Here is a 25,316-nt window from a genome sequence, read left to right as displayed (position 1 = left end):
TCCCCCAGGCTTGTGGGGGACACAGCCTGCTCCCCTCCCCCAGGCTAGCGGGGGACACAGCCTGCTCCCCTCCCCCAGGCTTGTGGGGGACACAGCCTGCTCCCCTCCCCCAGGCTTGTGGGGGACACAGCCTGCTCCCCTCCCCCAGGCTTGTGGGGGACACAGCCTGCTCCCCTCCCCCAGGCTTGTGGGGGACACAGCCTGCTCCCCTCCCCCAGGCTTGTGGGGGACACAGCCTGCTCCCCTCCCCCAGGCTTGTGGGGGACACAGCCTGCTCCCCTCCCCCAGGCTAGCGGGGGACACAGCCTGCTCCCCTCCCCCAGGCTTGTGGGGGACACAGCCTGCTCCCCTCCCCCAGGCTTGTGGGGGACACAGCCTGCTCCCCTCCCCCAGGCTTGTGGGGGACACAGCCTGCTCCCCTCCCCCAGGCTAGCGGGGGACACAGCCTGCTCCCCTCCCCCAGGCTTGTGGGGGACACAGCCTGCTCCCCTCCCCCAGGCTTGTGGGGGACACAGCCTGCTCCCCTCCCCCAGGCTTGTGGGGGACACAGCCTGCTCCCCTCCCCCAGGCTTGTGGGGGACACAGCCTGCTCCCCTCCCCCAGGCTTGTGGGGGACACAGCCTGCTCCCCTCCCCCAGGCTTGTGGGGGACACAGCCTGCTCCCCTCCCCCAGGCTTGTGGGGGACACAGCCTGCTCCCCTCCCCCAGGCTTGTGGGGGACACAGCCTGCTCCCCTCCCCCAGGCTTGTGGGGGACACAGCCTGCTCCCCTCCCCCAGGCTTGTGGGGGACACAGCCTGCTCCCCTCCCCCAGGCTTGTGGGGGACACAGCCTGCTCCCCTCCCCCAGGCTTGTGGGGGACACAGCCTGCTCCCCTCCCCCAGGCTTGTGGGGGACACAGCCTGCTCCCCTCCCCCAGGCTTGTGGGGGACACAGCCTGCTCCCCTCCCCCAGGCTTGTGGGGGACACAGCCTGCTCCCCTCCCCCAGGCTTGTGGGGGACACAGCCTGCTCCCCTCCCCCAGGCTTGTGGGGGACACAGCCTGCTCCCCTCCCCCAGGCTTGTGGGGGACACAGCCTGCTCCCCTCCCCCAGGCTTGTGGGGGACACAGCCTGCTCCCCTCCCCCAGGCTTGTGGGGGACACAGCCTGCTCCTTTCTGCTCTCCACTCCCTTGCCTGCGGGGCAGAACTGACTGGGATGCCCCGGGATGCCCCCCCGCACCCCCCCGCCCCCCGTATCCAGGGAAGAAGGGTAGTTGAGTTACACTGATGTGCTGGGCCAGGGTGACCACCCGCTGGTGACCTTTGACGCCCGGGGCGGCTTGGAGCAGCGCGCTGGAGGACACGTGGCTCTCTGGCAGCGGCCGCAGGTGGGGCAGGTGCAGGGCCTCCCCGCCGAGCTTCCCAGGACCTGCGGGCACAGCCAGTCTTCAGGGCCCGGGCTCTGCTGGGGCTCAGCCGCCCAGCCCGGCCTCTTCAAGACCCTGGCGTGGCCCCGGGGGGCGGCGCCCACCTGGCTGCCTGTGCCGCAGCTCCCCCTCCAAGTGGCTCTTGTCCAGCTCCTCCAGGTGCCTGGGGACCCCCTTCTCGTGGGCCAGGCTGGGGGAGCTCACGGGGCTGAGCGGCTCCACTCCCTCGGGGCTGTAGCTGGCAGCGTGGTAACCTGGACAGGTGGGCCAGGGTCAGGGCCACCTGGACTCAGGGGCAGGGTGTCTCTCAGCCCGCCCTCCACTGCCTGCGCCCCAGAACAGCCGGCCCTGAACTGGGTGGAGGATTTGAACCCCAGAGATGGTGAAGGGGGGGGGTGAAAGAGAATGGGGACAAGAGAGCTAGAGAAAGAGAAGGGAGAGGGAAGGGGAGGGGGAGAGGGGAAGAGGAGAGGGAAAGAGAGGTGAGGGCAGAAGGAAGGAAAGGGGAGGGGGAGGGTGGAGAGGGAAGGGGAAGAAGGAAGAGGAACTCCTCACAGGCTGCTATACAGACACCAAGAGCCAGCCACAGCCGGGCAGAGCAGGGGCACAGGGTCAGATGGAGTGAGGGAGGGGCAGCAAGGAGGGCGGAGTCAGAGAATTGGGGTCCAGTGTTCTCCCTGTCCCGGGCTGGGCACGGCAGAGCCTGCAGGGCGGGGTGGAACGGCCTCGCTCTGGGTACCCTGGGCAGGCAGAGGCGGGGTTCCCGGCCTCCAGGGAAGGGTGGTGCCCTGCCCTCTCTGGCTCACACCCCATACCCGCTCCCCCAAACCAAGGTGCGAAGGGGGATGATGGGAGGCGTGGTCAGAGTCCAAATCACAGATCCATTCATAAAGGAAAAAAAGCGAAAATTCAAAAACAAAACCATACAACAATGAACAGGTGATGTGCCTGGCCGCTGGCAAATCGACGACGAGACAGTTTCAAAACAAAATACCAACAAAAACCAAAAAAAAAAAATGGGGAAAATAAAAAGCAAGGATCTGAAAATATCTTTAGGCCACGGATGGGCGGCGGTGGCTGAAGTCTTACCATCCAGAGGGGAGTCCTCGGCCAGCGAACCTCCTTCTCGTGGCCCCTTATCGTGGGCAATTTGACGCGTGATTATAGCGTCTATGAAGGTGGCCGCTGTCAGGGTGGTCTTACCCAGAGAACGGAGCTCCAGTTCCTGGATGGAAAAGGGTTTACTTTGACTCTTTTCCCGGTGGGTCTCTGAGGCCGAGGCAGGTGCCGGAGGGTCTGGGCTGGCGTGGTGGGGCGCAAGGCTCTTGGCAGGGGTGCGGGTGACGCCCAGGGGGCGGGGCTCGGAGCTCTTGTGGGGCGAGGCAGTGGGCTCCCGGGCCGGGGGCTTGGGAAGGAAGGCGTGACCAGTGTCCGCACGAGGCCGCTCGGGCCGCGCCACCCGAGGGGCGTCCTTGGCTATCAAGACGGGCTCCATGAGGGTGGGGTAGACGCCATCCAGGGCACTCCCCAGAGGACAGTGGGTGGCAGGGGGGAAGGTGGCAGCTGGGCGCACAGGCGAGGAGGTGGAGGTGGACCTGAGGGAGAGGAGAACCAAGTGAGACAGCCCCTCCAGCACCCGGCCTGTGGCTACTTCCCGTTCTGGCTGACTGCATTGCAGTTGCTTCTTCCTGGCTCACCAGGTGCGTGACTCCCAACTGCTCTACGAATACCTACGAGACGCTGGGCACTGTTCCAGCTCTGGGTAAGGCTGGCAAGAGCATGGACTTTCTGACCAAGCCGGTGGACTACACCAGAAGATGCCTAAAGCCTGACCCTGCTGGACTGAGGCTCAGCAGGCTGGCACTGGGGTGGGGTAGGGGGAGGACATCAGGCAGGCTGAGCTGTGCAGACTGGGTAACGGGATCCAGCTCCCCTTGTCCCTCTCTGTGGCCTCCTGCCAATCTCCATGTCTGACTTATTGGTTCCCTCCTCTACTCGTCTATGCTCACCTGGCCCCAGCTACCCACCAGCCTCACAAACCCAGGGTTTAGTCTTTTTCTCTCCTTCCTTCTTTCCTTTCATCATCCATCCACCCACCCACCTACCCACCCATCCACTCACTCACCTACCAGCTTCACAAACCCAGGGTCTGGTGTTTCTCCCTCCTTCCTTCTTTTCTTCCATCATCCATCCTCCCACCCATCCACCCATCCATCCATCCATCCATCCATCCTTTCTCCACCCATCCACCCACCCATCTACCCACCCACCCATCCATCCGTCCATCCACCCCCCCACCCCCCCACCCCCCCACCCCACAAACCCAAGGTCCATCCTTTCTCCATCCACCCACACACCATCTACCCATCCTTCTACCCATCCACCCATGCTCTGCCCTGTCCATGCCTGCACTGCCTTCTGTATCGACCCCTTCCCTGTCCCCACCACCCCCATGCCCCTCTTTCCTGGGCACCCACCTGCCTACTTACCTGCCCACCACTCACCCTCCCGGCCACCTCCCAGCCCGTGGGGCCACGTGCCCGGTACCCATCGTGCCAACCTGGCCCACCTCAGGACCGTGGGCGTGCTGGGCTCCACGGACGCGATGACGCCCTTCATGCTGGTGTTGTGCAGCACGCTGGGCCTCTGCTGCAGGGCATCCTGGGTCCGTGGGGAGATGGGAGAGTGCTGGTGGGCATGGGTGGCGGGCCTGCTGCTGCTGCTGCTGCTCTGCTCGGTACCTGCGGGTGGGAAGGGGGTCAGAGGAGGCGGGCCTCTGGCCGAGGGGCCCGGGGGGCGGGGCCTCCGCTGCGCACCGGGCCTCCAGATGGGCGCGTGCTCCACCGTGGCACTGGACGTGAGGATGGATTTCTCCCGCTCCCGCTCCCGCTCGGCCGAGGACGCGGCTGTGGACTTGGTCAGGTGGGCAGGGCCTCCTGGAAAACGCAGAGCGGACTCAGCCCCGGATCTGGGGTGTGGACCTCGCCCGGGAGGAGGGGGGCAGCAGGGAGGGGGCGCGGTACCTGGGGAGAGCGGGGAGCTGCTGTGGCGGCTGCTGAAGGGCTGGGGTGCCGTGGGGAGGTAGGCGAGGCGGTCTATGGCGGTGGCGGGGGCGCCCGGGGTCGGGGGCACCAGCACGGGCAGGTGTGGCACTTGGGACAGGTCGATGATGCCTGCGGGGAGCGGCAGCCGTGCTCGCCCTGCCGCCCCGAGACCCAGCGGATGGCGCCGACCCCCCTCCCTCCACCGCTGCGGCCGGCACCCCACGGCCAGCAGGCCCTGGTCAGCAGCACTCCGCGACTTCTGCTTCTTTGGACCCTGACCAACCCCTGGTCCCTTTGATCTCCCCGATGGTGCGCTGGCCAGGCCGTCTGAGCACCCAGACGTGAGCGCTCAGCACGCCCCCCGCCACATCCACCCACGCACCTCGTGGGCCCGTGGCGTAGTTGAGGGCCAGCGAGGGCTCCCGAGGTGACAGGCCGCGCAGCGCGTCAGCCCGCTGGGCCATGGCGGAGGCGGCGTTGTGGTGCATCTGCTGGGAGGTGATGTAGTCGTTGATGATGGTCTGGCGGTTCTCCAGGGCGGCGGTGTCGGGGTAGCCACGGATGAGGTATGGTGGGTACAGGTGGGGGTACGTGGGGTTGGGGGCCAGGTGCCGGGGCAGGTAGTAGGCAGCAGCTGTTGGAGGAGGGGAGAGGAGGTCAGGCACCCCGTCTGGGACCGTACTGGGAGGCCCCGGCCATCCCCTGCCCCCCCCCCCAGCTCACCGGCATCCAGAGGGACCCCGCGGGGGATGGAGGTGGGGTCGAAGGCCAGGGGCAGGTGACCTCGGTACAGGTCCACACCACGGAGCAGGTGCTCATACGGGGAGATGGGGTGGGGGTGGTGCTCAGGCACCGAGCTGTGGGGGGACTTGGCCAGCTCTCGGGGCGTGGAGGTCAGCTTCCGGTCGGAGGTGGCCTTGCCGGACAGGAGGCCGCCTGCGGGGGCAGGTGACGCGGCTCAGCCCCGGGTCTCTGCGAGCCTCGGAAGCCCAGACGGCCCTCTCCCTACGTCCCCTTCCCCTTCTGAAAACACATCCACACTTCATCCTTGGTTCACACACCCAACATACCAGCAGATATTTATGCAAGATTTATGCCAACTGCTGTTCTCAGAGGTGGGGTCACCCCAGGAGACAGAGAAAGACCCCAGGCCCTGCAAGCTGACGCGAAAGCAGGAGATGGGTAACGAACCCGTCTGCAAGGTGACAGACCGTGCGCACGGGAGGACGTCAGCCTCTCGGTAAGTGACCAGAACAGGACAGGGTCGGGGGTGTGGGACGGAGCGGGGCTTGGGGAGGAGACAGGCCTGCCTGGGCGGGACAGGTACCAAGCCCTTGTGCAGAATGAGCAGAGTGCGATGGAGGGAAGAGGATGGGCAGGACAGTGGGGTGGAAGCCTGTGGGGCTGGGAGGGGGACGAGCTCACCGAGGCTGGGGGCAGTGGGCGTGGGAGGGTTCGGAACAGTGTGTAGGGAGGAGGTCTGGGCTGAGCGGGCCCGTCGCCTGACTCAACTCACCCTCCTGCAGGCGAGGGGTGGACTCCCTGGTGGTCACAGGAGAGCCCCGCGGCAGGTGGCCGGTGAAGGGTGTGGCATGCTCCTCATAGGTCAGTGGGCTCTGGCGTGGTTTGCCCAGCTCGGGCACCACCACGGGTGCACGGGGGAGGGTGCCCCCAGCGCTGGCCGTGGTCCCCGGCCGGCTCTTGAGGCTCTCCTCGAAGCAGGCCCGCTCCAGCGCCCGCGCATCTGCCATCACGTCCAGCGCATGCACGGGCGGGAAGGTGCGGCCCGGGCTCCCGATGATGGAGCGCACGTCGTGTTTCTTGGAGCCCGCCGAGGCTGCACTGGTGTCATACTTGAGCGGGGTGCCCTGTGGAGGAACCACGGGGCCACCTGGACTCAGGCTGCAAGCCCAGGCCAGCCGCACGGCTCTGCCATGTCCCCCTCCCCAGGGCAGGAGATGGGCCCCGTAGGGAACGCTTGCCGGGGCTGTAGGTGGCCGTGCTCTGGTCTTCTGAACAGGGGTGGCAACCCTCCCCATACCACCAGCTCCAGGCCTTGGTGTGGCAACTGAGCGACAGGACACAGTACCACTGGTGCTGTGTCACAGCCTCTGTCCAGTTATCAGCATGAGAAGGAAGAAGGCCCGAGAGCTTGTTTTTTTGTCAAGTCGTGGGGCTTGAACTCTGGGCCCGGCACTGTCCCTGAGCTCTTCAGCTACCGCCCTTCTCCTGGAGCCACAGCCCTGCTTCTGCTCGGATCTCAGCTCCCAAAGTAGCTAGGATGACAGGTGCAAGCCACTTGGCCTGGCTTGGCTCCAGGTTTTCAAAAGAATATTCTGGAGCCAGGCCCTCTTGGCATGGGAGCTGTCCTGACCGCAGCTGCCCCTGGCCGGCTCTGGTTCTCCTGGCCGGCTCTGGTGCCCCTGGCCAGCTCTGGCCCTGCCTCCCTCGCACCCAGACTGGCTGGCCCACAGCCGCCTCACCTGCGTGATGGAGCCCTCCTTCAGCGGCCGCGGTGCCAGGGGCAGCTCCGGCGTGTGTCGCAGCTCCTCGCGTGGAATCTCATGGATGGAGCGGCCGGCCTCCTTCACCGTGGCCACCAAGCCCTCGTGGGTGGGCTTCAGCTTCAGGGGCCCCAGGGGCTTGTAGGCTTCCGTCAGGTCCCGCGGGGGCGGCGTGCCCTCCCGCTTCAGGAGCTTGGCCTCACGCCGCAAGTAGTCCTCCTGGGCCTCCACGTAGGATCGCGGGGTCCCTGCGTGCGGGACAGCGCCCACCTCAGCCTGCGCCCACCACCTGGCCCAACCTGGGCCTGCCTGCCTCTGCTGTGCACCACATGAGAGGAGGATGTGACCAAACCAGCTCGCGAGCTGAGCACTGCCCACGGCCACAGTGTGAGACGCTGTGCGCTGAGATGTCCAGAGCTGCACGGCTAGCCGAGGCACTCGGCAGCTCCCCCATCCACCCGTCTAGTACGCCCGTCTCTGCGCGTGAGCCTGGGCCAAGGCGCTGCCCTGGTGACACACCTTGCGTGATGGAGCCTCGGATGTGGGGCTGCTCCTTGAGATGGTGGGGGCTGTGCCGCTCGGAGGGGATGGCGCGGCCCATGAGTCCTGGGGGGGGAGGGGAAATGTCATCTCAAGGGCCCCGAGCTATGTCCACAACGGAGGCAGACACAAGCAAGGCCCCGCATTCTGGGCCTTACACTGCACACAGACTGAGCCTCAGAAACAACGGCCTCAGGGTTCTGCTCTGTGAAACAGGGTCCAGCGTGCCACCACCTCCCTCCGGGGGGTCCGAGTGGGGGTCTCACCCTCGATGCCAGCCGAGGAGACCGTCCTGCTGATTCGGCCCTCCATCATGTCGTAGGTTCGCTTGGAAGCAGCCATCTCGTGGGGTGGGTTTGAGCCGCTCCTCCCCTCCTCCCTGGAGCTCTGGACCCCTGAGAGGCCACCTGGAGACCAGACGGCAGGCGTGAAGGGGGCACTCCAGTGCAGCCGCAGCCTGCAGTCCCCAGTTCTAGGAGGACAGCACAGTGGCAGCGTGGGGCCCAGGTTCCTACAAGCTGGAAGGTCAGGGGCTGGGCCAGGCCAGCTGAGGCCTCTACACGGAGACCCGCAAGCCAGGGCCGAGCAGTGGGCTCTGTGCGTGGTGGGAGATGAGCATACATCTGCATGCCCTGTCTGGCCCCACGTGGCCACTGTGTGCACAGGAGGACACACACGCACCCAGCCGGGCATGCACATACGCTCCGCTGCGTGCAGGACGGCGTGCACTGGGACATGTCCACAGGGGCGGGCATTACGGCCAGGCCCCCGGGGAGGCCCTTGCGTCCAGCGCTCACCCTCATAGGACAGGACATGGCCCTTCTTGCCCTCGTAGATGACATGGCCTTTGAGCTGGGTGTCCTCGCGGGCACGGTCCAGGCGGCTGGGGCTGTCCTCGCCGATGATCCTGGTGATGGTTCCTTTGTAAAGGACGTCGGCCGGAGTGCCCTGAGGGGGCAAAGGGGAGGGGTGAGTGCCCAGGACGGCAGCGTGGAGCCAGGTAGTACATGTGCAGTCTCTACTGGAGGTGGGCCCATGAGAGCTCACTGCCCCTCGAGGGATGGTGAGGCCGGGCCGCCATCACCTGGCAGCCCTTCCTGCTGCCATGGTGCTCGGTGAGAGCAGTCTGTCCTAGAAATAACCTGGAGACGGGTGACATCCTCATCCTGCTTCACGAAGGGAAACTGAGGCACAAAGCGGTCTGCTGACTTCTCCCGGTCACGTAGCTAACGGGTGGAGGTGCTGCCTTGACGCCAGGACCCACCCTACCCTGACATTACTAAACATGGCAGCCTGCAGTGGCCACGGGGAGACTACACACTCAGCCCAGACTCCGTCGGGCTGGGCTCTCAGCCACGGCTCTGATCCCACAGGGCTCCACGGCAGAGCTGGACCTGAGCTCAGCTGGCCAAGATTCGCTCTGCGTCTGAAAAGCTTGACCTCAACATCTCGAGATCCAGAGGTGCCTCTGGGGCCTGAAGCCAGGAGTCCCGCCTTGTACATGTATGTGCACGGTGCACAGGCAGCCACCCCATAATGCATACTAGGCTGCACATGGCTGGTATAAAGCCCAGGGGCATCGCTTGCCTGCATGTGCCAACACCCTCTGAGCTCTGGGCCCAGAACCTTCCTGTTTTCCCTTTTTCTGTCGATCACAGGCTTGAACTCTGGGCCTGGGCACTGTCCCTGAGCTCTTCAGCTCAAGGCTACAGTGCTACTTTCAATTTTCTGGTGGTTATTGGAGGTAAGAGACTCCAGGACTGGCTGAGAGATCTCAGCCTCCTGAGTAGCTAGGATTACAGGCATGAGCCGATGCCCGGGTAATCCCGTTTTCTTCCAAGGCTGCCATGTTACCTCTCCTGCCTGAATGGCATTTTTGCTGGCCTAGGCTGGCCTCAGAGAGCAATGGACCCATATACGCCTGCCCCCCGGATACTGGCTGTACAGGTGTGTGCTAGTGCTCTGGACAGATCTGCAGCCCGAGCCTCCACTGTCCCAGCTCACAGCCCTGCCCAGCATGCCACGCCCGACCCCACGGTCCCATGCTTCTCAGAGGCTTACGTGGGCAATTGAGCCGCGGTGGGCACTGGGGCTGTCTGCGGGTGCCCGTGGTCCAGGGAGGCCTTTGCTGATGCTTCCACTGGCAGCCGAGCCCAGCACTGTCCCTGGAAGACACAAGAGCCATGCTCACAGCCCTGCTCCTCCTCCTGCTGTCCACATGGATGGACGGCACACCCTCTTCCCAGGGAGAAGACACCATGCCACTTCACCTCTACAGAAGTTAGGGTGGGGCCGGGGCCTGGGGGGCAGAGGTGCCCTGGGGCACAGGGTAGGGCCTTACCTCTCAGTACAGATGTCTCCTGAGCTGTGGGCACCCCAAGGCTTTCAGGGGGGCCGACTTGGCCCCGTGGGGACAGCTGCTCCTGCTTCACGCCGCCGAAGGGTGCTGAGGGCCACAGGAGAGGTAAGCAAGGCCATCTGTCCCCTCCCCACCCGGGCTGAGGCTGGCCCCAGAGGGCTGAGAGCTCAGGCCCTCCTGCTACCTGGAGCCCAGGGGCTGGCTCCCCTCTCTGCCCCACCATCACCAGTGGAGAGCCACGGCTACCCAGGGTGGGGTGCTGTCCTTACCCAGCTTCTTGGGGTCCAGGGTCACGGGCGGCCCCACGGTGACAGGGCCCACGGGGGCCTTGGCATGCTCTGAGTATGGGACGTGGAGCTGGACTGACATTCCCTGCAGGGCAGAGGTGTGGGGTCAGCTGTGTGGCCAGGGCTGGCCATGCCTCTTGTGACCCTGGTGCCCTCAGCTGCGCGGTGGGTGGCCCAGAGGGGAGGGAGGCCGGTGGTGCCCCTGTGTGCTGGGGGGAGCCCGCACCGTGGAGATGGAGAACCGGCCTCTGCCTCCCAGGAAGCACACCAGCCTCACCTGGGAGATGGTGCCCATCTGCCGCTCGAGAATGCTGGGGTGCTTGGTGGAGGAGATGAGGGGTGGTGGGTTGGAGATAGTGGGGGCACGTGGCAGCACGGACCGGGCGCCGTCGTGGAGGCCCAGGGGCAGCGCGTGGCCTGTGTGGGCACAGGTTAGCGTGAATCACGGCCCTGTGCTCAGGCTGCCCTCGGGGCCCCTTCAATACACACCTCCCCCGTGCCAGCATCTGAGGACACCGAAAGCCCACTGCTTCACCACCTCCCTCAGCCGCAAGCCCCAGCGTCCCTGCCTCCCGGGAGACACCCAACCCAGCTTCTGTCACCCGGCCCACCCCTGGGGCTCCGAGCATCAGTGCCACTCAAGCCCGGCACGCTGCCCCCACTCCCCAGCTCCCTCTGCCTGGCCCTGCTGGTCAGCTCTACCCGGGACAGTCTACCTGCACTCAACCCTAGCTGCATGGCGTTTACGAATGGCTTGGCCCAGCTGGCTGGCCAGCACGTGTGTGCAGGCCGGGGCGGGGCAAGGCGGGGTTCATCTGCTCACCGGGAGGCGCATAGGAGAAGGCGGAGGGGTCCACAGCATGGGGGGAGGCTCTGATCACCTCTCGAGGCGGCACAGGGAAGGGCAGGCCCGATGTCCAGCGCGGGGGCTCAGCAGGCAGCTTCGGGCCCTCCGCGGAGAAGGCCGGGAAGAAGGTGGGCTTCTCTGCTGAGGGACAGTGAGGGGTGTGGTCAGGGGCATTAGCCGCCCAGATGCCACAGCCACGCCAGCCCGTTCCATCTGCAGAGCTGGTGGCAGAACGGGCCAGACCCCGACAGCAGCCTCCAGCAGCTCAGCCCTGCAGAAATCCCCCAGGACGTCTGCTCGGCACGGAGGGCACAGGGCACAGGGCTCTCTGGGCCATCGGGCCCTGCAGAGGAGACACAGTTGGTGCCTGGGGAAGGCCCACCATGCACTGGCATGTTCTGCTCCTCTGCAGCCAGACCCTCTTATTCACTGCTCACCTGCCACCACGCTGTTGCCGACCTCGACGGGTGAGTGAGGAAGGCAGGCGGTAGTGGCCAAGAGCCAGCCTTACAGCGACCGTACGTGACCGTACGCGTGGCCACTTGCCAGGTACTCCCACACAGGGGCTGTGCAGACCCACAGCACAACGAGGAGCCAGGCCCTGAGACCAGGTGACCCCCAGCCACCACCACCACCAGCCAGATTGGAATGTGAAGCTGGATGGCCGTGGAGCAATGGCAAGTGCCCCGAGCCATTTCCATGAACCAGCGCAGCGGGAGGCCCCGGCTCCAGCAACGCCCGGTGACCCTCAAGGCTGGGGTCCAGGGTCAGCTCTGTGTTCACGGCCTGCTCTGCTGGCTGCTCCCTGTGGCACGGTCAGAAGCCACCCCCTGGGAGATCCCAGGGCATGGGCTGCCGAGATTGATTCATGAGGCCTGCTGTGGGCACAGCACATGGAGGTCCTGAGACCGGGGAGCTGCCTGCAGCCGTGACACCTGGGCCCTGTGCAGCCCTCCTCACCAGACCCCAGAGAGGAGCCCCACTCGGAGACAGGAAGTCCCGCCACTGCCCCAGCCCTGGCCTGTGTGCACTGCCCCAGCTGCTCCCTGAGGCCCGGCCCTTGGGCTGGGGTTGCACGGAAACTTGGGGCCAGGCCAGGCCAGACAGGTGGCGGAGTCTGCGGAGACAGCCCGTTCCTCCCGTCCGGCCCAGGGGAGCAGGGGAACAGGCCTGGCCCAGCAGCTGTGTGCAGGAGCCAGGGTGGGGGAGGCCCGGGTCCTGTGACCAGAAAGGTTGCTGTGGGCGTGGAGCGGCCCCAGGGGCGAGTGTCTAGGAAACAGCGGAGCCTGTGACCCGGCCAGGCCCTGGCTCCTGCTCAGCACCGACCCAGCCACAGCTGTCCAGGCCTGACATGAGCAGCCACGCCCCTGGATGGAATGTCCCTCCACATGCCCTGTGAGTCACCCCACACCTGGCCTAGCAAGGCGAAGCCTGTCCCGGGACATCCCAGCCCAGCAAAACAGCCCCTCCTCCACCTTCCCACCTCTGCAGTCCCCTAGAGTCCAGGCTTCAGGAAACTGCCCGGGCCCAGGCCTGCACCACACACTCTTCCCAACAACACACTCTTCTGACGCCTTCACGTCTGGGGGCTCTCTGCTGGGGCCACCAGCCCTCCATTTCCCTCTGACCCCATCTCTTCCTGCAGCTGTAGCTGCCCCCTGGCAACTCCTCCAACAGCCAAGCACACTCTCACCTCAGGGCCTTTGCATGTGCCTGCCACCCCAAATGCCTCACCAGCCCTGCCCAGACTCCAACATCCCCGCTGCTGGGTGTTCACCAGACACCCTGGGTAGGGACCCTCGGCCAGTCCTTGTGGCGGCCAGTCTCCCTTCACACCTCTGCCCATGGGCCAGGCTGGGGCCCCGGGACTCTCGGCCAAGGCTCCTGCATGGCCAGGTGTGAGGACAGATGTGGGTGCGCTGCTGTGCCACCCTCCCCACGGCCTTGCCCTAGCGCCGGCCACTCACCTTCCTTGTCGGTGGGGGGCACAGGGCTCCTGCTCTTGCCCCGAGGGCTGTTGCTGGCAGTCAGGGACGGGTCACTCTCTGGCTGCAGGTGTGGGGGGGGCGGGGCCGGCTTTGGGGGGGCCACATCCTCCCGGGACACCTCGTGGGCCTTGGTCACCTGTGAAGAACAGTAGTGGTTTTGGCACTGGCGGGCGAGTCAGTGATGTGGCCAGCCTGGAACCCGGGGTGACCTCCCAGGGCACAGCATGGTGTGCCTGCAGCGGCACTGGCGGGCACCAGCCCCAGGTTACAACGGATGTCTCCGCACTCCTTGCCAGGGGCCATTGCAGCGCAGCATCTCCAGGCCTGGTGGTCGGGAGCCTTGGCAGGGGCAGCCAGCAGTGCAGCCTGCTTCCCCCGGCCAGGTCAAGATGGGGGGCTGGGCACCACGGGGCCTCACAGCACAGCACACTCACGATCGGGGGGATGGCGGCCGCACGCTGCTTCAGCTGCTTCAGGTCCAGCGGCTTCTGGGGTGACGCGCTGGCCCTGGGGTCGCCTGCCGGAGTGAGGAGGCTGGGTCTTGGGGACAGCAGCCTGAGGGGGAAAGGTCAGGTTAGAGCGGGGCTGTGGCAGCCAGCACTCCCCGGGACTCGCCGAGGAGGCCTCTGGTCTCAAGCTCTGGACAGCGGAGCCTGCCAGAAAGACCCTGCAGGGCCACCCAGCCATCCTCGGAGACTCTCGGCCGGCTGAGACTGCCTGCAGTCCAGCCAGGGACCCAGCCAAGATCAACAGTCTCCAAGACACCAGGCCAGGGGCATCTCGGGAGAGCGGATTCCGCAGGCCTCCAGGCCTCCGGGACCGCGGCAAAGTCAACGCCTCAGCCAGATTAATGCGGGGAGAGATTAAGAGATTTAGCAGGGCTTATCCACTGCCTAGCTAGAGCGGAACAGCGGGGTGCCAGGCGAGGAGAGCAGGGCGGAGGGCGGCTCTGTGCCCTGGGGCCGCGCCCTGTGCTGGATCCCCATCTCTTCCCAAGTGGAGGGAAGGTGTCTCTGGGTGTCCTTCCCGCATCCTCTGCTTAGACCCAGCGCCAGCAGCCCTGTGGGGTCCGGCGGAGCCTGCGGCAGGGCACAGCGCCGGCTCCACCCACCAGCGGCTGCTTCCTTCAGGAAGCCACCAGAGATGTCCAGGACACCCAGAACGGGTGTCCCTGTGAGGCCGCTCAGCTAGCACATGGCCTCCAGGAGGTGCCCCTTGCAGGGAGCCTTGGGGCAGAGCAGGGCCAAGCATCCCGCGAGGGCCCCAGGATCACAGGAGGGGGTCCCCAGGCCAGGCCGGGCCCCCACAGCCTCTGCTCCAGCCTTAGAGGGAGGGAGACCCCTCTCCTGTTCCTCCTCTCCTACCCAGCCACCCAGCCCTACCTCCTGCCTTGACCCGGGGCAAAGCTGCTCTCTGCCCATCATGCACGCACGCGCCATGGAGGAGCTCACGCCCCGTATCTGCAGGACCGGGCAGGCACCACGCTGCCAGTGCAGCCCAGGATAGGGTAGAGCCAGCTTCCACTGCAGTGCTGCCAACCCCCAACACAGAGCCAGAGCCAGAGGAGGACGGAGGGGCCCAGAGCCACCGCAGGCTGCGGCAGGCTCCACCACAGACCCCACGGCTCAGGGCTGTGTGGGCGGCAAGAGTGGTGAGGAACCAGAGAGCACTGAGGCACAGAGTCTAAGCCACAGTGACACGAGCGTGCCTGTGCAACCACAGACACAGCAAGCCTGCCCTAGCTCTCCACCAGGGCCTGTCCACATGACCCTCCCATCTCCAGCTCCCCCAGAACCTCAGACAAAACCTCGACTCCTGACCTCACCCCAGCTCCAGCTCACCCCTCAGCTGAACTGCCACTACACATACTGCTGGCAGTCACTGCTGGCAGTTAATCAATACCACAGGGCCTTTGCACAGCCTGGCTGCCTGGCAGCTCCCTCATCCACTTACCCCAGGCTCAACCTCTCCCTCCTGCTCTCACTCAAGTGGGTGCACATAGCACGGCACAGGTGCCAGCAAAGAACACAACAAACTGCCAGGAAGCATCTTGCAAAATGCAAGGCACTGCGGCTCTCTCCAATGTGGGAAGGTTGGGGGGCAGGAGGTAGGAGACAGCATCTGCGGTGCCCCCAGCCCTGGGGGCATTTTATGCTAGCTGGAGCCCAGGCCTGCTGGGAAGCCTCAGGCCTCCTGTCTGGGGAATGGGCTGGGGGAGGACGGGGGGGGGGGGAGGAGGGGGGCTGTATTTGCAGCTCCGACCCAGGCTGTCTGCCAAATGAACTCCAGGAGGAGTGGCGGTGGGGAGAGCGGGGGAGTTCACTGAGCAGATGCTGCTGGTGGGAAGGAGGGCAGAGGGAGGGCAGCCAGGCCGGGGGGGGGGGGTGCAGACCCCCGGGGCCAGCCTTGTGGGGAGCCGTGGCTCTGAGCAGACAGGCTCTGACGCAGGTTGCCTATATCCCCCACGCTTGCTCCGTGCGGTCATGGCTGGCAGAGGGAAGGGTGGCGGCTTCCAGGCAGGAAGCGGTCGGCACGCTGGCCTGAGTCAGTCTCCTTCCCGGGAGGGCAGGGCAGGCCTGAGGGTGGGTCGGCCAGTCAGGCAGTTGGTGACCAACCAGGTGCCCCGGTTCTAGCCTGGAGGGCCGACTGCCGGAGAGCAGGCAGGGTGGCCCGATGCCAGTGCAGAAGGCGGGGCCCCTGGCATGGCAGCCTGGCTGGCCACGGAGACCACGAAGAGTCCGCTCAGTCCACCACCTGGCACACCAGACCCAACCAATTCTGCCTCCAAGTCTGCCCAGCCAGCAGAAGTAGAGGGCTGGGCCGGTTGCCAGCAGCCGGAGAGGGGCCCTGAGCCGGGCTGACTTGCTCCCCAAGGCTCTGGGCGGCTGGGACAGGGAGTCAGAGGGACACATGGGGGCCTGGACAGCTCAGGGCACGGGAGGGCTTAGGAATCCCCACCACCACAGCCGAGGCCTCCTGGGCCACCGTGCTGTCAGAACGGAGCTTCCAGAGAGCAAGGCCTCGGCTGCCGGGACAGGGACAGGACCCACGGCCTCCACACTCTGTCCTCGAGTGCCCACAGGGCCCATCGTGGAGGAGCGGCTGAACGGGCGGGGCACCCCACCTCACACGGGGCCTGGTCAGTTACCTGGCCAGCAGCACATGGCCCAGGAAGACCGCTACCACTGAGAAGCAGGTGGCGCCAGGCCTTCAGCCCCTGAGCCCTGGCTGCGGCCTTCCTCGCGCTTGTGCCAAGGCCGAGGGCCCATCACCAGCAGGCCGTCCCAGAGGGCGGGTCTCCCGCCCAGCCCTTGGAGGCAGAAGCTGGAGTCTCCTGTCCCACGGCCTGGAGGGCCTACAGCGCCGTCCCGCAGGGCAGCGAGTGTGCACCCCCAGCCTTCACACGTGGACGAGAGCCCAGGCCTCCCCTCCACATAGAGCCCCACCATGCCTCCCGTGTGTCTGTGGGGTGACCAAGACGGGACTCAGGGAGAGGATGGGCCGGGATCCACTGAGAGGCACAGGGAGATGGCTGTGTGGCCTCAGGTGTGCAAGCACGAGGGCTGGAGGGCATGGCTGGTTCCCTGTGCACACATCCTCTGGCTCCAGAGCACTGAGACGGTCTGGGGGCGCAGGCAGTCGCCACCTCCCCCTCCCTCTCCCCCTCCTCCTCCTCCGGGGTTCTGTCCCCCTCTGGCACATACGGGCCAGGCTGGCCCAGGGGCTTCTGCAGACAAGTGAGGCCCAGTGTTTGCACAGTGAGCAAGAGAAAGGAGGGAGGTGGGGAACAGGGCCGTGGTCACCACCCACCTGCTCTTGTCACCTCCCTCGGGCTCGTCCACCTCGTCTGCGCTGCAGGTAGCGCTGGAGTCGCTGTCCTGGGGGGCACCCAAGCCCTTGGCGGAGGGGGCCTTGCTGCCCCCTGCGTCCTCCTTCTCCGCCTTCAGTGGCCCCTCGGGGCGGGGCTCAGGGGCCTCGGCGCCTGCACCCTGGGCCGGGGTGGAGCTCTGGGCCTCCTCCGCCCGGGCCTCCTCTGGCTCGGCCTCCTCCTCACTCTTGCTGCTCCTGCTCGGCCCCTCGGGGGCCCCCGGTTCCTCCACCTTCCCTGTGTCCGGCGCAAGCTCCTCAGCCGCGAGAGGCTTCTGGTCCTTGGCCTCGTCCCCCAGGGGAACCCTGGGGGCTTCTGCCCCCTCCTCAGGAGCCACGGGAGGGGTGGAGGCTGGCGGGGCTGTGGTGGAGGCACTGGCCTCGGGGCCCGGCTCTGCGGGGGCTGGGGCGCCCTCTGGGGTTGGGGCAGCAGGCTCAGTGCTGGGGGCCCCGCTGGCGCCCGTGGGCTTGGGTCCACTCTGTCCGGCGTCTTTGGGGGCCTCGGCATGTGGGGAGGGGACGCTCTCCGTGTCCGAGCTGTGGTTGACTGTGGCTGCGAGGGGTGGAGCAGAGCGTGAGCCATGAGGGCTCCAGGCCCTGCCAGCCTCCACTCCACGTGGCCTGGCCCCTGCCCAGGGCAGAGCCAGCAGGGTACCTGGCAGGGCCCCAGGAACCCTGACTGCCAGCCCACTGTGGTCCTGATGGTACCACACTGCCAAGCCAGCCCCCCGCCCGTGGTTTGTCAGGGCGAGCTGGGCAAACATGTCCCCTCAGCTCCACGTCTCTGTGACTGTTGAGCACCCTCCCTCCACGGAGCTGCAGGCCGGGCCCCAGGACACGCCGACGTGAGCGGGGGGCACGGGACAGGGGACACGGGGGCTGCAGCAACACAACAAGAGGCTCACGGGCAGAAGTGTGGCGCTAGAGAGGACAGGGGACCTGAGAGGCCCTCCCAGGGCTGGCCCGCCCCTCCCGGGCCAGGCAGCCATGTCTGTACCTGCGCCACTGCAGTCCCCTCGGGGCACCTCATTTCCGGAGGCCTGTAAGGCTGGAAGAAAGTGATAGAGGAGTTATAAGGCAGGGGGATTGCAGGTGTGAGGCAGGGCCAGCCCGTGGACTTCCCATAGCTTCTGTAGGGCGCCTACCACCACCCTGTCCCCCAGGCCCCGTCTGCTATGGACACAGCCTCCAGGTGGCTCTTGTCCCAGAAACCAGGAAGGGTGACGTTGGCTGGGGATCTCCCGGGCCTGGGCTGGGATAGGATGGCAGGGGCTGCTGTGGGCCAGGACTCAGCACGTCTGACACTGCCCTAGCCTGTGCAAGGGGCTTTCTCTGTGCAATACCCACACACAGTAGGACTTGAGCAAAACTTCCAATCCCAGAGGCTGAAGCAGAGATCCTGAGTTCAAACTCCAAGGCACCAAAACCAACCAAACCAAGACAAACCCCCAACAGCCACCAGCAAGGCTGACAAGGCGCCACGGCAAGCCTGGAGCCCAGCACAGAGCCAGCCCACCTCTGGGCGGCAGATAGACGGCCACACCACTGCCTCCCTGGCCTTCTGCAGACTGGGCCTGGCCACAGGGAGACTGCAACACAGACGTGGGGACGGGTGCTGGCCTCGGGGCACCTGAGCCCTGATGCCCCCAGGCACAGGGAGAGCTGGTGACCCCCCTTTCCCGCCAGCCTCACCCTCGGTCTCCTCGGCCATCTCCTCCTCGTTCCCGCTGGCGCCCGATGCCTCCATCTCCTCGTCCTCGGCTGCGGGGGGGAAGGCCGCCTCCTCACTGGCTGCGGCCGGGGTCTTCTTTTTCTTCCGGCGTGCGTTCCTCTCCTTCTCCTGGGACACAGGACAGGGTCAGGGCCAGGCCAGCCTGGGCTCCCAGCACAGCTGTGGGCACCACTCGCCTGGGGCTGGGGTGGCCAAACCTGCCAGGGCTATTTTTACTCAGGGCCTCATTCTCCCCCCCTCCCCGAAACGCCGCACACAACCCTGCCACTGCAGGGGGGCCACAGGGGGGAAGTGCACAGGAATCCTGGTCTCTCCCGCTCCCTGGGGCCCAGAGGACGGGCTGGCTTGGAAGCCAGGTATCAGGGGAGTGCTGGGTGTCAGGCCCCGACAGCCATGAAGCACAACGTACCCTGAAAAGACTGGGGGGTAGGGGCCGCAGAGGGGTCAACGAGAGGCCAAAAAAGCAGGGGACACCTGGGCAGGGTAGCCAGGTAGGGCGTCTGCAGGAAGCAACATTTGGCCAAGGCCTGAATGGAGGGGGAAGTGGCTAGGCAAAACTGCAGCCTGAGCAGTGGCGCACGCCTGCCATCCTAGCTACTCTGGAGGCTGAGATCTGAGGATCAAGGTTCAAAGCCAGCCAGGTACTAAAGACCACTTACCTCCAGTGACCCTCTAGAACACTGGAAGTGGGGCTGAGGCTCAAGAGGCAGGGGGTAGCCTGGGGCTGAAGAGCTCAGGGACACGGCCCAGGCCCAGGGTTCAAATCCCATGACCCACAAAAAAAAAGCTTGCGTGTACACGTGTGTGTGTGACATGTGCAAGTTTCTGTGGTACAAGCCAGGCAAGAATCTTAGCGGAACAGAAGGAACCCTGAACACACACACACGGGAGCCAGGGCCCCACCAGCTCCCACGCAGGCTGAGCCAGACACTTGAAACCAGCAGGTGGCTGAACCTTCTAGAGTCGAAATGCAGGCAGCAGGGGGCAGAGGGAGGAGAGGGGTCAGGACAGGCTCTGGGAAGGGAGCTGGCAGCTACACAGAGCCTGAAGGTCCCCCCCTCCACTCCTGTCAGACACAGCCTGGCTGAGTGGAACAGGCCCTCCTGAAGGGTTTGCTAGATTGGCCCATGTAGGTCTTCTGGGGAGACTTATGTTATTAGTTGGATATTGTTTATAGGCGGGGGTCTAAGCCCCTCAGGTGAGGGTGACGCCCAGAGCCCACCCCGTCCACGCCAGCCCACGTTCTGGGAATGGTGGGTATCAGCCCACACCCTTCATCTGTGGACAGCAGCCCATGACAGTGACACAGCTGACACCCACCAAACACCTCCTAGGCCAGGCCTTCCCTAGGGGTTCACCACCCTCTATGGCTCTTGGGTACCTCAGGGCCTGCCACCCCAGTTTTACCCTCTCCAGGGTCCCCACACCTGGAGGAAGTTCCCAATTCCCCATCCCCACCCACCTCTCCAAGTTACTTAGAATTTCCGTCACGGGGCCTCTGCACTGCTGCCCTGGGCTCGGGGAGCCCGCGGGTCTTCCCCAGACACTGAGGGGTGCGTCTCACGCCCTGGACTGCAGCATGGCCTCCCCCCGCTCCTGGAACAGGGCCTGCCACAGAACAGGGCTTCTGGCTCAGAGAAGCAATGGCATCTGCCCAAGACCACACAGCCCAGGGGCAGGGAGCCCTGCAGGGAAGGCAGGTCAGGTTCAGCACCTCCCAGGCTGGGGGGCTGGCCCTGGGGAACCTTCAGCCACAGGAGGGAGGACATGGTGCCAAGTGTTAGGTAACTCAGACTCCCTCCGCCCGCACCATCCTGCTTCCTGCTGACGTCCTGAGGTCTCCTTTGGGCCGGGCCTGGGGGGAACGGGAGGGACAGTGCCAGCCAGACTCTGCCCCTCCCCCCTGCACAGGCTCAGGGTACCTCACAGGGGCCTGGCTGTGACACCCGCTGGCACATTCCACCAGGACAGACAGCCCAGCACTGAATCCAGCTCCTGGGGTCCAGCCTCACTCAGTTCTCCATGGCTCAGGCCCAGTCCCACACCCCAGGGCCGTGTGCTGTCCAGCTGCTGGCCCCAAGGTCCCCGCCCAAGGCCAGAGCATGAGGCGCCCCCGCCCCACCAGAGGCACTCCACTGTCACTGCTGCTCCACTCCCCTCACTCAACAGCCTTCCTTTACTGCTCCCTCTAGTCACCGTGCTGACCTCCCCTCCCCCCAGGCCCCTCCTCCCACCATGCTGACCCCCATCCCCCCCTCCAGGCCTCCCCTCCTCTGTGCTGACCCCCCTCCCCCCAGGCCCCTCCTCCCACCATGCTGACCCCCATCCCCCCCCCGCCAGGCCTCCCCTCCTCTGTGCTGACCCCCTCTCCTCCCTTAGGCTCCTCCTCCCACCATGCTGACCCCCATCCCCCCCCGCCAGCCCCCCTCCTCTGTGCTGACCCCTCTCCCCCCTCAGGCCCCTCCTCCCACCATGCTGACCCCCATCCCCCCCCCGCCAGGCCTCCCCTCCTCTGTGCTGACCCCTCTCCCCCCTCAGGCCCCTCCTCCCACCATGCTGACCCCCATCCCCCCCACCAGGCCTGCCCCCTCAGGCTCCTCCTCCCACTGTGCTGACCCCCCCCACCAGTCTCTCCAGGCAGGCAGTAAGGCTCTGCTGAGTCCCCAGGTCCCCACAAACATGGTCATGTCACGTGGCTCTGGAGGAGCCCACTGAAGAGGTACCAGAGATCTGTCAGGATGACAGGGCCAGGCCACCACAGGCAGCGGGGCAGGCTCGGCCTCTCTGGGCCTCAGCAGGCTGCACCTCCTCAGAACAAGCTGCACAACTTTAACCCAGCCTGCGGCCACCCAGGGAGGCCCCATGGGCCTCTCTGCCTCAGTAGCTGTGAGTAAACAGGCAGCTTGAGCCTCAGGGATGGCCCCTCCACCCAGCCGGGGCTCGTGGAGAGGGGGGTGCTGTCAGTCACCGTGCTTATGCCAGAGGGAAGCCAGTGGGGGGCAGAGGTCCCGGTGGCCAGGGTGGGTTCCTGGATGTGCTGGGACCCCCGGGATCTGCTCCTCCTTAGTACCAGCCTGGGCCGGCAGGTGAGAACCCGGCCCAGGTCCCCAGCTCATGACTCACCATCTTCAGCCGGTGCTGCTGCAGGATCCCATCCAGGTTCTGCCGCTTCTTGTAGTTAAAGTAGAAATTCTTACACTGGGACACGGTCTTGGAGCCCACCATGCGTGCGATGGCCGACCAGTTCCGGCCATGTTCCAGGAGCCCTGAGGGGCAGAGGGCAGTGAGGGGAAGCAGAGGGCACTGGGGGCCCCACAGCTGCCGGGCTGGATGGACCCAGCCTCCTTGGCTGCAGCGTGGGGAGCAGACCTGCCTGATCCCTGCCTGACACTCCTCCAGCTGCAGCCGAGGCCTCCGAGGCCAAGGTACACACAGGTGGGCTACGCCAGGGTGCAAGGTGGAAGTCAGGCCAGGACACGGGGCTCCCAAGGCACTGCCAAGGCCCCAACTCCCCAAAGACTCCTTAGCCCGCACCAGACTCAAGGGTCCTCTGCCTGACCACTGCCGGGGCCCCCTGAGCTTCCCGGCACAGGAGAAGCCCCGACCCCACCCACTTAGGTTAGACCTGCAAAACACCAAACTCTAAGGCCTTGAACCCTGGGCTCAACCTTCACCCCCACTAAACCTTAGGGTCAGTCTTGAACCCCTTGAACTTCAGGCTCAGAAATGAACCCGGGACTCATCCTTGAACCTCAAGGTTGGTCTTGAACTCCTTAAACCCCCAAAGCGCCAGGGGGTCCAGCCCTCCCAGCTGGCCTGCGGGCGTGGGGGCAGTCGGGCTCCCATACCCTTGCGGGAAGGACTAGCGGTGACACTCCAGTGCTGGCAGCCAGGGCTGGGATGAAGCCCTCATACTAAGTTCTAGGCCATTTTCCTGAATCTCAACCTGCAAGGAGCCAGCGCTCTCGTCCATTCACCCCTGAAGATCACCTTTTCTCATTCATTCACCACTCAAGAGCAGCCCTTTGTCATTCATTTGAGGTGGGGCCAGCAGTTGGCAAAGCTCTAGCAGCAACAGCAGGAGGCAGAGGCAGGCCTGCCAGTCCATCCTGCCCCCCAGGACAGTGGAGGGGACTGTGGGGCTCTGCCTCGGGGAGGCCCGGAGGCCACGAGCCCCAGCAATCACCAGGGCCACGTGGCTCCACCAGCTCCTTGAGTTCCTCAAGGGCAGGGGGGGGGATCAAGTACAGCTCGGCCTCCTGACCTTTCCCGCCGCTGCGCCAGCAGCAGCTGCCACATCCAGAACCAGGCGGACAGGGACATGCGTTTATTTATATTTCCCAGCCTGGGCCAAGAGTGCCAAGCAAATGTCAAGACCAGAGGGAGCTTGCCGGAACCCAGGTGGAGGGGGCTCCCAGGAGGGCCTGCTGGGGGGCCTGGGGAGCCCCGACCCTGGGGAATAAACAAGGGGGTGGCTGGGAATGGGCTGGAGGGGAGGGAGGGGCGCCCACCCCCCTGTGCACCTGAAGCAGGGCACCAGTCAGGGCAGGAAGAAAGACCAGGACAGACAGAGGTGACTGCCACATGGTCCTGGCCTGTTTCCCATCTGCCCAGACGCGGGGTGAGGGGGGGGATCCCTCGGGGCCAGGTCTGTCTGGGAGCGCCCCAAAGGCTAGGAAGCCAGGCCCAGGGAGAAGCACGGTCTCTGGGCCCTGGAGGCAGCCATCTACAAGCTGGCTAGACGGATGGACGGAACGGGGGCATCAGTGCAGGTCCCTTGACGTCCGCACCCACAGCCCGTTCCCTTGAGGGGTCACTCACATCCTCTCATCGGTGGCTCCCCCTCGGACAAGTTTTCTGGAAACATCCGCCTGGGCTGTGAGGCCGCTCGGCACCGGGAGAAGGGAGGAGGTGCCGGCTCTGGCTCTGCCTCACCAAGCTCCTGGCTGGCGTCTGCTGGCTTGCAGGCAGCACAGCCCACATCCCGTCCACCCAGGGAGGGGGAGGAGGAGGGCGGAGAGGAGGAGGGAGGAGGGAGCAGGGCGGGGCAAGGCTGCTCTGCGCCTGCCTGAGGCCGCCCGGCTCCTCCAGCGGCCGCTGTGCCACCTCGGATGCGTCCCCAGCTGCTGCAGCGGGTCGAAGGGGAGTGGGGTGAGGTGCCCTTCCTCTCAGGGGAGGGAAGCTGCCAGCTGTGCATGTGGCATGTCCCTGTGCCAGGCGTCACCAGGGTGCACAGGGCCCACAGCTCCTCCAGGCACTGGTGTGCCAGAGATCATCCACAGGGGTGATGCCCACAGGGCAGCGGCTCAAGGTGACCTCCAGACGGGCTGCCGGAGGCCCCGTCCAGCTTGGGGAGGGTGGGCCAGCTGGCCTGGTTCCCTCTCTGGCCTTGAGCCACACGCAGCACAGCTCCGCATCTCGCAGAGCAGCCTCTAGCCGCCCCTCCATCCTCACAGGACAGGGCAGTCCACCCCCGGGCTCCCTGCCCACCTGCAGCCGCTCAGGGCTGCACTTTGGAGCCAGCCACATCTGGGCCTGGCTGACTTCCGAGGCACCGGGCCACTGACCGCTCTGCCCTAACCCCTGGCCTCTTAACCTGCCCTGGGAAGTTTCTGGAGCAGCCTGGCGCTCCGATCCTGCCCCCAGCCGGGGTCTAGGGCCCCGTGGAGAGCAGACAGCAGGTGAGCTCCTGCTGGAGCTCGGGGCGCTGCTAGGAGAGGCCCAGCGCCCCTGCGGCTGGGCTTCCATGCTTGCTCAGCACAGGCGCACACAGGAAGGGCGAGCACCCAGCAGGCTCCCACGGGACTGACAAGGTGGCAGGCCACACACACCATCTCAGAGGCCTGTGGTGAGGATTCCCTAGCTCAGCTCTTAATTTTTTTTTTTTTGCCAGTCCTGGGCTTGAGCTCAGGGCCTGAGCACTGTCCTTGGACTTTCTCAAGGCTAGAGCTCTACCACCTGAGCCTCAGCACCACTTCTGGCTTTTTCTACGTATGGGGTACCGAGGTGTTGAAACAAAGTCTTTGTGCATGCTAGGCAAGCACTCTACCACTAGGCCAAACTCGGGGCCCCCGCTCCTAATTTTCTTCTGACACTAGGAAGAGGAGGGAACCAGTAAGTGACAGTGAGAAAGTGGGGCAGGGTCTGTCATGGTGGCACCTGCGTACAGGAAGCTGCCCCAGGGGGCCAGCACGGGGCCTGAGGACCCGGGCTCAGGGTAGTGCCCCTCCCCACACTTTCCCCAGGACCACCCTCCCCTCAACCCCCACCAGCATCGTCCCTACCCATGCCCACCCCCCAGGAAGCCAACAGGCAGGCAGCCCTCACCCCTACATCTTCTCAGAGAAACCCACCTGCGCCCCACACCTCAAAGGAAGAAATGGGCTTCTGAAGCCCCAGGGGTCTCAGGGCACCAGCGGTGTCGTGTGGAACTTCCCTACTTGGCCTGAAGGCCCGGCCCCACTCCACCTGCCTGAGACCCCACCTCACAGCGCCAGCCCAGTGCCCATACAGGCCTGGCAATGATGAAAGGCACCCGCGTGGGTGGGGGAGGCTGTGGCCGGCGTCCTGTCCCTGACCCAGGCTGTGCACACACCACTCAGGGCCCTGCACACTGCAGGCTCCTGAGAAAGGTCAGCTGGCCCGGCCCAGAGGGGGCACCGGCAGCTGGGGTCCTGGCCCATGCCACCACTCTGGGCTTTCGCCCCTGCCAGTGGCACAGACTGATCTCCAGGAACGGA

The 25,316-nt window shown here is 65.6% G+C and overlaps 1 protein-coding gene across 1 annotated transcript in view; it reads right to left on the bottom strand.

Annotated features, from left to right (window-relative positions):
* The window catches only part of Ncor2 (nuclear receptor corepressor 2), a 77,487-nt gene that overhangs the window by 7,266 nt on the left and 44,905 nt on the right, over positions 1-25,316 (bottom strand). Inside the window, exons 18-41 of the mRNA XM_090319862.1 lie at positions 21,700-21,842; positions 18,537-18,684; positions 17,842-17,892; positions 16,788-17,397; positions 13,412-13,532; positions 12,957-13,113; positions 10,966-11,130; positions 10,420-10,559; positions 10,125-10,227; positions 9,838-9,942; positions 9,558-9,661; positions 8,294-8,444; positions 7,763-7,903; positions 7,476-7,562; positions 6,936-7,204; positions 5,969-6,320; positions 5,176-5,388; positions 4,835-5,086; positions 4,432-4,581; positions 4,225-4,344; positions 3,969-4,149; positions 2,498-3,003; positions 1,513-1,662; positions 1,265-1,410 (exon numbers count right to left, since the gene is read on the bottom strand). Coding sequence (XP_090175988.1) covers positions 1,265-1,410; positions 1,513-1,662; positions 2,498-3,003; positions 3,969-4,149; positions 4,225-4,344; positions 4,432-4,581; positions 4,835-5,086; positions 5,176-5,388; positions 5,969-6,320; positions 6,936-7,204; positions 7,476-7,562; positions 7,763-7,903; positions 8,294-8,444; positions 9,558-9,661; positions 9,838-9,942; positions 10,125-10,227; positions 10,420-10,559; positions 10,966-11,130; positions 12,957-13,113; positions 13,412-13,532; positions 16,788-17,397; positions 17,842-17,892; positions 18,537-18,684; positions 21,700-21,842 — 4,565 coding nt within the window. The remainder of the gene's footprint in view (positions 1-1,264; positions 1,411-1,512; positions 1,663-2,497; positions 3,004-3,968; positions 4,150-4,224; positions 4,345-4,431; positions 4,582-4,834; positions 5,087-5,175; positions 5,389-5,968; positions 6,321-6,935; positions 7,205-7,475; positions 7,563-7,762; positions 7,904-8,293; positions 8,445-9,557; positions 9,662-9,837; positions 9,943-10,124; positions 10,228-10,419; positions 10,560-10,965; positions 11,131-12,956; positions 13,114-13,411; positions 13,533-16,787; positions 17,398-17,841; positions 17,893-18,536; positions 18,685-21,699; positions 21,843-25,316) is intronic.

Source organism: Megascapheus bottae, chromosome 28 (assembly GCF_031878675.1).
Source record: "Megascapheus bottae isolate mThoBot1 chromosome 28, mThoBot2.hap1, whole genome shotgun sequence".
NCBI lineage: Eukaryota > Metazoa > Chordata > Mammalia > Rodentia > Geomyidae > Megascapheus > Megascapheus bottae.
The sequence above is the reverse complement of the archived record's forward strand: the minus strand, read 5'-3'. Positions and strand labels throughout refer to the sequence as shown.